At 44.1% G+C, this 12,023-nt stretch overlaps 1 protein-coding gene across 2 annotated transcripts in view; it reads left to right on the top strand.

Annotated features, from left to right (window-relative positions):
• The window catches only part of smad3b (SMAD family member 3b), a 124,262-nt gene that overhangs the window by 107,205 nt on the left and 5,034 nt on the right, over positions 1-12,023 (top strand). The window contains exons 7-8 of one of the 2 annotated variants that reach the window (XM_068018168.1): positions 1,569-1,706; positions 2,838-2,982. In XM_068018168.1, coding sequence (XP_067874269.1) covers positions 1,569-1,706; positions 2,838-2,982 — 283 coding nt within the window. The remainder of the gene's footprint in view (positions 1-1,568; positions 1,707-2,837; positions 2,983-12,023) is intronic. The other variant, XM_068018169.1, reaches the window with a different exon arrangement.

The raw sequence follows: 12,023 nt of genomic DNA, 5'->3' as shown, positions 1-12,023 counted from the left end.
AACTGAACCCGGGTCGCTGGAGCTGTGAGGCTAGGATCTATGCACCTGAACCCCCAAGTCTCTTTGGACATCCACTGTACTTAACCTCTTCCCATTTAGAAAGTACCCTGCTCTATCGTTTTTTGGTCCAAAATGGATAACCTCACACTTGCCCACATTGAAATCCATCTGCCACAGTTTTGCCCATTCACCTAGTCTGTCAATATCTCCTTGCAATTTTATGCTATCATCTAGACTGTCTACAATACCGCCGAACTTTGTATCATCAGAAAATTTGGATATATGACTTGCTTTGCCATCATCCAAGTCGTTAATGAATAATGTGAATAATTGAGGCCCCAACACAGATCCACTAGTCACATCCTGCCAATCGGAGTACTTACCCATTATCCCCACTCTCTGTCACCTACCACTCAACCAACTTCCTAACCATGTCCAATAATTTGCCCTCAACTCCATGGGCTTCTATCTTAATTAATAGTCTCTTATGTGGGGCTTTATCAAATGTCTTCTGGAAGTCCATATAAATAACATCCATAGACATTTCCCTGTCCACGACCTTAGTCACCTCTTCAAAAAATTCAATGAGATTTATCAGGCATGACCTTCCCGTCATGAATGAACACATATTTACCAGAGCTGTCGACAACAGATAAATCATCCGTTGTGAGATTTTGAATCATGGGTTGTGTACCTGAAACATCACCTTGAGCCAAAAACATAGAGGTGGTTAAAAGTGGCAAGCTGTGTCTGTCTCAGTCTCACTCATCGGGAATGACCAAGCACCATTTAACATGTCCTCCTCTTCCCCTCTGATATTCTGTTTGCTTGCCTTTCCCTTTTACTGCATTTCTTTTTCTCACTTTACAGCTCGTCTGATTGCAGGGTGTACAGATGTTCTCTCTTGTAGCTATGGAAATGTGGCATTTCCAGCATTCACTGCAGTAGTGAAAGCCATGTATTAAAATAACAGGCCGAAAAGTCGACCTTATAGTATTTATAAGCATCGCGTACACATGCACATTAACACGGTCCATATACATAGAAATGACTCGTAGATCACTGTAGTTAAGTCTTGCATATGAGATTGTGGTCTGGTGAGTAGACTGCTGCCGAACAGAGATCATGGGCCCATTTCATGTGCACATTTAGGGTCCTGATGATGGGACAGACAAAATTTGCCTGACTCAAGACAAAGTTAGCTGTAAGGTCCAAGCCCAGGGCACTATAGGAGTTCAGGGTCTGCCACTGAAATAGTGTATGCGTTCCCATGAGAATACATAAAGAACTTTTAGTTTTTAAAATAATATCGCAGACAGCCAGAGTGTGTTTTTATTTCTTATCTCATTTAGATTTCTTTTTAGTGCCTTCCAAATGCTTCATTGTTAACACTATCTTCATGGTTTCTTCAAGTTTGCATACTTGGGTTTGTAAACAGAGGGATTATGTTTAATGCAGCTGGGTTCTTTAAGGACACTCTGTTTCATATGGAGCAATGCTGAAAAGGCTCTGTGTTTGGCTTGGTTGTGTTTTTGACTGCTGACGGCCATGTATCCTGTGCATTCCAGGCAGGGGAGTCAGGCTATACTACATTGGGGGAGAGGTGTTTGCTGAATGCTTGAGCGACAGTGCCATCTTTGTTCAGAGTCCGAACTGCAACCAGCGCTATGGGTGGCACCCTGCGACCGTTTGCAAGATCCCGCCAGGTAACTGCGAAAGAGCAGCTTTCATATGTTGCCTTCTGTTAAAAGGGAAGGGAAACTTGTGGGCGGGTGGTGGAAGGTGGGGAGAGGAGTACTTTCTGTTCATGGTACTTCCCCACTGTCTATTCATAACTATTCTTGCATAGAAATATGACCTGACAAATTCTTTTAACCCTCACTGAAGCTTGCTGTGTCAGGCAATGATGCCATCGACTATTATAGAGTCATACAGAGATACAGCACTGAAACAGGCCCTTCGGCCCACCGAGTCTGTGCCGATCAACAACCTCCCATTTATACTAATCCTACATTAATCCCATATTCCCTACCCTGTCCCCACCATTCTCCTACCACCTACCTATACTAGGGGTAATTTACAGTGGCCAATTTACCTATCAACCTGCAAGTCTTTGGCTGTGGGAGGAAACCGGAGCGCCCGGCAGAAACCCACACAGTCACGGGGAGAACTTGCGAACTCCACACAGGCGGTACCCAGAACCGAACCCAGGTCGCTGGAGCTGTGAGGCTGCGGTGAGTCTCTTGTGCCCCAAGAGTCACTCTATTCTTTGCAAAGGGGCCAAGACTTTGGATCACCCTGAGAGCTGGTCCAGGGCCACACAACCCTGAGTAATGAGAGGTAATAATATGTGAGAGTATAATTCATAGCCACAATCCATCTCTTAAATTGTGATGAGACTGCCTTTGTAATACACTGCAGCCCTTGTGGTTTCTGACACACTCACTAACACAGCTGTTGCAAACTACTGAACGGATGTTAAATTTAAAGGCAAGCGGTTTGACGGTTTATATATTGAATAACTGATTCCCAGCAGTGAGTTGCAGGCTAGATTCAGATGGTTTATAAGTAGAATAACAGTTCCCCAGGAGTGAGCTACAGGCTAGAATTTAATCAAGGGGTTTAGATAGTTTATTACTAGAATAATAGTTACCCAGGAGTGAGCTACAGGTTGGCAGGTTTAGATGGTTTAAATAGGCAAACACACTTACTTGGCAGGGAGGAACATGCTGGAATCAGGGCGGTGGGGGGTTGGAATTCTGTGGGAGGAAAATGCCAGTTTTCTGGCAAGTGATGTGCATTCTGATCTGCAATGAGTTTGCTCTTTTGCTTAACAGGATGCAACCTCAAGATCTTTAATAATCAGGAGTTTGCAGCCCTATTGGCTCAGTCAGTGAACCAGGGTTTCGAAGCAGTGTACCAGCTGACCAGGATGTGCACAATCCGAATGAGCTTCGTCAAAGGCTGGGGAGCAGAATACAGGTATCGTTTACGATGTTCAGTGTCTTTTAATAATGTGGGACTCTGGCAATGAAGGGACTCGGTGCTTCGGGCAATCGTGGTTATGTTATTGGTTTGTATATCTTGCAATATGAACAGGAGTCTCTGTGCTCAATCTAAAGAGCAGGTGGGTTAATAGTGTAACTGCAGCCAAAACCATTGGCGGCCGTGCCTTCAGCTGCCTGGGCCTGCAGCTCTGAAATTCCCTTCCTCAACTTTCCACCTCTCTTTCCTCCTTTAAGATACTCCTTAAAACCTACCATTTTCACCAAACCTTTGGTTGCCAGTCTTGCTATCTCCTTAAATGGCTCGGTGTCAAATTTTGTTTGATAATTGTTTCTGTGAAGTGCCTTGGAATGCTTTACTAAATTAAAGGCGGCGCAGTGGTTAGCACCGCAGCCTCACAGCTCCAGCGACCCGGGTTCAATTCTGGGTACTGCCTGTGTGGAGTTTGCAAGTTCTCCCTGTGTCTGCGTGGGTTTCCTCCGGGTGCTCCGGTTTCCTCCCACATGCCAAAGACTTGCATGTTGATAGGTAAATTGGCCATTATAAATTGCCCCTAGTATAGGTAGGTGGTAGGGGAAATATAGGGACAGGTGGGGATGTGGTAGGAATATGGAATTAGTGTAGGATTAGTATAAAATGGGTGGTTGATGGTTGGCACAGACCCGGTGGGCCGAAGGGCCTCTTTCAGTGCTGTATCTCTAAATATAAATAAATAAATGCAAGTTGTTGTTAAAATAAATTGCTCAGCATATTGACCTAAAAGAACAGATGGACATAAAGCTCTGCATGTGTGTTCATGCATAATACTGTCTGGTCCCGCCTCCCCCAACCCCACCCCCCCCCCACCCCTCCCCCAACACTCCCCAGTTACATTGCAGGGTGTTGAGTTCATCAGCATTCTTTAAAATTAATTCCAGTCTTTGGAAGAAAAGGGGAAACACTTCTGCTAAATTGCACAGTGTAATTTTGAACAGTAATGTCTCTAAATTAGCTCGGTAATTCAAGATATATATTTTCTTTTGCACATTCGTGTTTAGCAGGCAGGAGGGACAGCAGCAGCTCTGATCTGCTTCTGATTAGCAACTCCCCCTACCCTCCAAATTCACCAGATGTTTAGAGACTTTTCTGGTTCTCCCCACATTCAAATAACAGCCAAAACTCCAAAGTGTTGGCTCCTGTCCAGCTTGATAATCACATCCAGATGCTAAATGCACACAGAAACACACACACATACAAAAATAAATCAATGCTGCCTCAAGCCAGTACTGAACATTGTAAGTTAGGACTGAGAAGGTGGGAGGGGGTTGTAATGAAGTTGGAGAGAAAGAAATGATCATTAATTATGAAAAAGTAGATGAGTACTCCACAATGTGGAGTGTAAATCCTGTGGCAACCTTGGGCACAAACTGAAAAGAGGGTTGTCCCTGTTATTCTGCTTTTGACCTCCTTTCAAAGGAAGGCCTTATCCATGGCAGGCCAAATGGTTCATCTTTGTAGTTGAGTGTTTTTTTAAAGTCTAATTTGAATGTTTTAGAGGAAATAATCTCACCAGCAAGGCCAAGGTTTAAAATGTAATATTAGCATTCTCTTTAAAAACAAAATTAAGAGTTTCCTCAGCAATATTCTGTTGCAGGCACCACCATCTGTGACTGCTCTTCCACCTTCATATCCTCTGGAACTTCTTCTCTAAATCTCTTTAGCCGACCACTTCCTTCTCTACTTTGAAAAGCCTCTCAAAACCCTGCTCATTGAGTGGGACTTTCTCTTCTCCCTTCTTTCATTGTTAGTTTTTCTCTCTCACTACCTTTTAAAGCACTGGAGCTCTCTATCTGTATTTGAGGAATGCAAGTTAATAACACTACTCCTTTAATGACCTTCTGAGCAAAGACATGATGGTTCGGCACTTCTGCATACAGACCCGAAGATTCCAGATCAGATTTCCAGATTCTGTGCTGGTTTAGCTGATCATGGCCAAGACAGGTTGGGGGCATTATAATTGGCCTAGGTCTTTCTGGTCTACTGAGAGGACAGTATCAGACAGGGCTCTAGCTTCTGATTCTGGCTGGAACATTAGGTGGGGCCATGGTCATTTGACTAACTGACATTCGGTGTTCTCAGCTCACACAAGAAGCCTGGCTGCTTGTTGAAGGAACAAGGGGGTGTGTGGCACCTTTGGACCGTGCCACAGCAAGTTTCGGACTTCCTGAGGAGAGAGTTGGCCAAATCACGCTACCAAGGATGCTGGCTTGAGGGAGTGACTGAACCTGACCATATGCGTGCATGCACAATCGCATGTTGCTGTGTAATATAAAAGGGGCAATCAGATTCCACAGCACTTTTCGCCCAGGCTGTATAGAAGAAACTCCCTGAAAACACTCCTGCAAAACAAAAGGGGCACAAAGTAGTGGATACATTTGGTTTTTACTTGCAGGTTCAAACCCTACTCCTGGACTTGAGCACCTAATCAAGGTTGACAATTGAGATACTCTCATACTTTGGATGAGATGTTAAGATGGCGAAGGTCCTCTGGGACTATTCAAAGACCTGATGTCCTGATTAATATTGAACCCTCTACTAACACCATCAAAGACCATTCATCTCACTGCTTTTTTGAAGCACCATAGCAAAATGGCTGCCATGTTCACTTGCATAACAACATACATAGAATCATAGAATGGCAACAGCACAAAAGGAGCCTATTCAGCCCACTGTGTCCATGCTGGCTCTCTGCAAGAGCAACACGCCTAGTCCCACTCCACCAGTTTTTCCCCATAACTGTGCAAACCTTTTTTCCTCATAATTATCCAATTCTCTTTTGAAGGCCTCAATTGAATCTGCCTCCACCACACTCTGACAGTGCATTCCAGATCCTAACCACTCGCTGCATAAAGATGTTTTTCCCTCATGTCACCTTTGCTTCTTTTGCCAATCACCTTAAATCAGTGGCCTTTGGTTCTCAACCCTTCTGCCAATGGGAACACTTTTTCTCTATCTACTCTGTCCAGACTTAATGATTTTGAACAGCTCTATCAAATCACCTCTTAATCTTCAAGAACAGCCCCAGCTTCTCCAATCTATCCACGTAACTGAAGTTCCTCATCCCTGGAGCCATTCTTGTGAATCTTTACTGCACCCTCTCTAATGCCTTCACGTCTTTCCTAAAGTGTGGTTCCCAAAATTACACACATACTCCAGCTGAGGCTGAACCAGTGTTTTATACAGGTTCATCATTACTTTCTTGCTTTTGTACTCTATGCCCCTATTTCTAAAGCCCAGGATCCTGTATGCTTTATTAACTGCTTTCTCAACCTGTCCTGCCAATGATTTGTGCACATATACCTCCAGGTCCCTCTGCTCGTGTACCCCCTTTTAGAATTGTACCCTTTAGTTTACATTGCCTCTCATTCTTCCTACCAAAATAAATCACTTCACACTTCTCTGCATTAAATGTTATCAACCACTTGTCTGCCCATTCCACAGCCTGTCTCTGCTTGAAGTCTATCATTATTCTCCTCACAATTCACAATACTTCCAAGTTTTGTGTGAGCTGCAAATTTTGAAATTGTGCCCTGTACACCCAAGTCTAGGTCATTAATATAGATCAAGAAAAGTAGGGGTCCCAATACTGACCCCTGGGGAACCTGACTATCGACATTCTTCCAGTCCACGGCTACTCTCTGTTTACTGTTACTCAGCCAACTTCGTATCCATGGTGCCACTGTCTCTTTGATTCTAGGGCTTCAACTTTGCTGATGACGAGCCTGTTATGTGGCATTTTATCAAATGCCTTCTATAAGTTCATGTAGTCCACATCATCCGCATTACGCTCATCAACCCTCTCTGTTACCTCAACGAAAAACTCAAAACAAGTTAGTTAAACATGATTTAACCTTTTGTCCAAGTGACTGTTAATTTTGTCCTGAATTATCATTTCTGAAAGCTTTCCCACAACTGAGGTTAAACTGACTGGCCTGGAGTTGCTGGGCTTATCCTTACCATCTTTTTTTGAACAAGAGTGTAACATTTGCAATTCTCCAGTCCTCTGGCACCACTTCTTTATCTAAGGAGGATTGGAAGATTATGGCCAGTGCCTGCACAACTTCTATCCTTACTTCCCTCAGTATCCTTGGATGCATCTCATCTGGTTTTGGTGACTTATCAACTTTAAGCACAGCTAGCCTATCCAGTACCACCTCTTTCCACGATGACTTAGGCACCGTCTTCTTTCTTGGCAAAGACAGATACAAAGTACTTAATTAGTATCTTGGCCATGTCCCCTCACTCCATGCATAAGTCCCCTTTTTGGTCTCTAATCGGCTCCACTCCTCTTTTTACCATCCTTTTACTGTTTTAAAAAAAAATTATTTTATGGGATGTGAATGTCCTAGGCAAAGCCAGCATTTGACAACAGTGTGGCTTGCTAGGCCATTTCAGTGGGCAGTTAAGAGTCAACCAGGTTGCTGTGGGTCTGGAGTCACATGTAGGCCAGACCAGGTAAGGACGGCAGATTTCCTTTCCTAAAGGACATTAGTGAACCAGATGGATTTTTATGATCAATAGCTTTATGGCACCATTACTGAAACTAGCTTTCAATTCCAGATTTTTAACTAATTAATTCGTTGAATTTATTAACTCATTGATTTTTTAATTCCACGAGTTGCCATGGTGTGATCTGAACCCGTGTCCTCAGGGCATTAACCTGGACCTCTATGCCACTGTCTCCCCTCTATTATATGCCTATGGAAGACTTTTGGATTCCCTTTTATGTTTGCTGCCAGTTTCTTATTATACTCTCTTATTCTCATTTCTTTTTTCACTTCCCCTCTGAACTTTCTATATTCAGCCTGGTTCTCAGTTGTATTATCCACCTGACATCTGTCATATGCACCCTTTTTCTGCTTCATCTTACTCTTTATCCTTTTCATCATCTAGGGAGCTCTGGATTTGTTTGTCCTACCTTTACCCCTCTTGGGAATGTTGCTTAACTATACCCAAACTATTTTCTCTTTAAAGGCAGCCCATAGTTTTGTTACAGTTTTGCCTGCCAATCTTTGATTCCATTTTACCTGAGCCAGATCCATTCTCCCCCCAATTAATTATTTTTGCTCTGAATTGCTCCTTGCCCTTTTCCATAGCTAACCTAAACCTCTATCATCACTGTCCCATAACTGTTTCCCTATTGACACTTGACCCACCTCATTCCCCAGAATCAGATTCAGCAGTGCCTCCTTCCTCGTTGGGCCAGAAACATACTCATCTAGAACATTTTTCTGAACACGCCTCATAAACTCTTCCCCCACCCCCCCCCCCCCCCCCACCCATTACACTTTTACTATCCCAGTCTATATTAGGAAAAGTCCCCCATTACAACTACTCCATATTTCTTGTACCTCTCTGTAATTTCCTTGCAAATTTGTTCCTCTATATCTTTCCCACTAGTTGGTGGCCTACAGAATACACTCAGTAGTGTAATGGAACCTCTATTGTTTCTTAGCTCTAATTAAATAAATTGTGTCCCTGACCCCTCTGAGACATCCTCTGTCAGCAGCACTGTAATGTCCTCAATCAAAGTTGCTACTGCTCCTCCTTTCTTTCCTTCCCTATCTTTCCTGAACACCTTGTATCCAAGAATATTTAGTACCCACTCCTGCCCTTTATTGAGCCAGGTCTCTGTTATCACCAAAACATCATATTCCCTTGTGGCTATCTGTGCCTGCAGCTCACCAACCTTATTTACCACATTCTGTGCATTCACATACATGCACAGTAAACCTAATTTAGACCTTTATTACATTCCCTCTTACTCTGACCGCACCTAATACTTTATTGTTCCACACTCCAGTGCTCGCTGTGACTCCCAATTCTCTGTGCATCTTGTTTTTTCGCTTTACATCCTGGTTCCCACATCTCTACCAAGTTAGTTTAAACCCCAATAGCACGAGCAAACTGCCCCGCAAGGACACTGGACCTGGCTCAGTTCAGGTGCGACCCATTAGGCCTGTATAGATCCCATCTCCCCAGAACCAGTCCTAATATCCCAGGAATCTAAAGCCCTCCCTCCTGCACCATCTCGCCAGCCATGCATTCATCTGCGCTATCCTATTTCTAAACTCACTAGCACGTGGTACTGGGAGTAATCTGGAGATTACTATCTTTGAGGTCCTGCTTGCTCATTTATTTCCTAACTCCCTAAAGTCTGCCTGCAGGACTTCATCCCTCTTTCTACCTATGTCATTGATACCAATATGGACCACGACCGCTGCTGTTCACCCTCCCCCCTCGGGATCCTCTGCAGCTGCTCAGTGATATCCTTAACCTTGGCACCAGGGAGGCATCCTGGATTACGTTTTGCAGCTGCAGAAACGCCTGTCTGTACCTCTAACAGTCGAATCCTCAAATCACTATTGATTTCTCAATCTTCCTCCTGCCACCCCATACCGCTGAGCCAGCTGTGGTGCTCAGAACTTGACACTCTCTGCACTCTCAATAGGAACCAATACTCGGAACTAACTACTGGTTGGAAAGTGAAAGACATTCAGGGAACTTCTGCACTAACTGCCTGGCCTTCCTTGACTGCCTGGCGGTCACCCTCTCTGCCTGCATACCCTTGGGCTGTGGGGTGACCCTATCTCTAAACGTGCTTAACATTAAACTCTCAGCCTTGTGGATGCGCTGCGGTGATGCCAGCTGCTGCTCAAGCTCCGAAACCCAGAGCTGAAGCTGACGATTCTTCCTGCACATGTGGTTGTCCAGGACATGAGAAACATCCTGGAGTTCCCACATGGTACAGGCTGTGCACTCCTCGTTACTGAGATGCTCTGCCATGCCTCTATTTATTAGACTATTAAACTGCTGCTTAAATAAAGACTCACCAGCTACTCATCACCAATTAGCTGCTTTTCCTATGCCGATGTCACTTTATTTTATCAGGAGGTTGATTGAAATATTTTACCTATTATCTAAAAACCTTAGACCTCAATTTATTGTAAAATTCAGAACCATTTAATGTTATTTAATCTGTTGTTTAATTTTAACTTTACCTCCTAGACCTGATTAATTGAGCACTGATTTTAATTATATGATAAATTATCAAATTGGCTTTAGTTTTTATACTAATCAATTGATCAAGTCTTACTTTATAGTTGATTGATTTAGATTAAATTAAAAACTTACCAGTATACTCAGCCCATATGACATCTTGTCCTGTGACATCACTTCACAATTAGTTTTTCCTCCCATTCGGTTCAGGTTCACAGCCCACTCCGATCCCGGCCTGCTTTCTGCTTCGCTGCTGTGATCCCGGCCTGCTTTATGTTGCTCCGATTCCGGCCTGCTTTATTAACCTATATATCAACCAACAAGAGCTAACACAGCCCCAAGAAGGGTGATAACTCAAAAAAAAAAGCTCTAAACATAGGTCTCGCATATGTAGTCACAGTGAAAATGCAGTGTAGCACAACATAAGCTGCAGAAAAACCCAACATTCCATTACTTATGTAGCAGAAAATTGTGGCAAGAAGAATGCCTCTCATTTCTTGTGGAGAAATTGTGGTTTATTGTGGCTATGTTCCAGTATCGCAGTTGCTAAAGTGAATTATTTATCATTCTAAAATTATTTTCAATGGTCATCAGTGTCACAGAGCTACTCTCCCTCTCTTCTTCTGTTGTATTGCCCTCATTGTCACCCCAAGTTGCTTCCTCTAGTTGCAGCTCCCACTTTGCTTGGGGTTGCAATGGTGCTATGGGTGGCTATTGCTGATCTCTCAAAGCTATTAGAAGGTCAGCAATTCAGGTATCAATAAAGTTTACCTTAAAATCTAATTCAGGCAGATATGCAGAAATTAATTTGCTGTACCTTCAGGTCACCATGCTGTGTTTGTGGGCATCAACTTCAATGTGTAGCAGAGTTCAAACCCCAAGCAAAGCATCCCAAACATCAGATAGGAGGGGCAGGGCAGGGATGGGTGAAGAATGAGCAGAAAGGGACCATTTCAAACAAACAAACGAAGATGGTTCATGAGGTTGTCTTGATGCTCTGCAGGTAGTTTAAGTTCTCAGTGATTGTTACCTGCAAGTGCGGATCCTTGGTGTGAAAACATGGATGGTTGGCATTGTAGGAATTGTCCTCTCGCTTCTCCTAGCGTGGATGTTAAAGTGGGGATTGTGGACCTGAGTCCACCTTAACAGAAACACACAGATGCACGATCTCACACAGATTATCTTTATTTAATCACAAATACACGGATTTAATAAGAAACACAACTATACCTGTCCTGAAATCTTCAAGTGCCCCAATTGGTCAGACCGATAATCCCCCACAGTCTGTTGAATCTTTAGACGCCTTTCCGTTAGGCTAGGACTCGTGTCCCAGCCGACTGCGGTACAAGAGCTTGGTGTCATCAAGTTCTTGTATCCTTTTTTACCGTAATTTCTTTGTGATCTTCACATGCACATCTTGAAGACTGATGCTTTCAAGTATGCCTCCACCCTTTATTGTTCATTGGTTGGTTCATAGTGTAATGGGTTTAACTCATGGGGCTAGATTTTACCAGCCCTCGGTTGGGGTTGGGGGGGGGGGGGGGGCAGTTGGGGCTGGTAAAATGCTGGGGAGCCGCATAGGGAGGGCTTCTCCAATGCAGTTCACTGCCAGGCCATTTTTACCAATGGCAGGAATGGCAGCAGCTCGGCTGCCTGCCAACTGGAGGAGGATGGCCAATTTAGGCAGTTAAAGGCCTAATTTGCCGGTGCGAAGCAGCCCCCTACATGGCAGACTGACAGCTGTATGGAGACGGCTTCCTGGGAGGGGTACTAAACAATTGCATTTAGAGGCTACTTGGCCCAAGGAGGGGGCCTCTGCCAGCAAAGGCCGACCCCACTGCCGCCGCTGGAGCGGTTACAGAGAGGAAAATTTTCTCCTGTGAGGGTGCCTGAAAATGGAGGAGCCCTCTCATTCTTCTTGCAGCCTCAGCAGCAGCCACCTCTCTGTGGCGCTGGCAAGGCTGCTGACCCTTTGATTA

The sequence above is a fragment of the Heterodontus francisci genome, chromosome 38 (assembly GCF_036365525.1).
Source record: "Heterodontus francisci isolate sHetFra1 chromosome 38, sHetFra1.hap1, whole genome shotgun sequence".
NCBI lineage: Eukaryota > Metazoa > Chordata > Chondrichthyes > Heterodontiformes > Heterodontidae > Heterodontus > Heterodontus francisci.
This window is presented reverse-complemented; position numbering and strand designations above follow the sequence as displayed.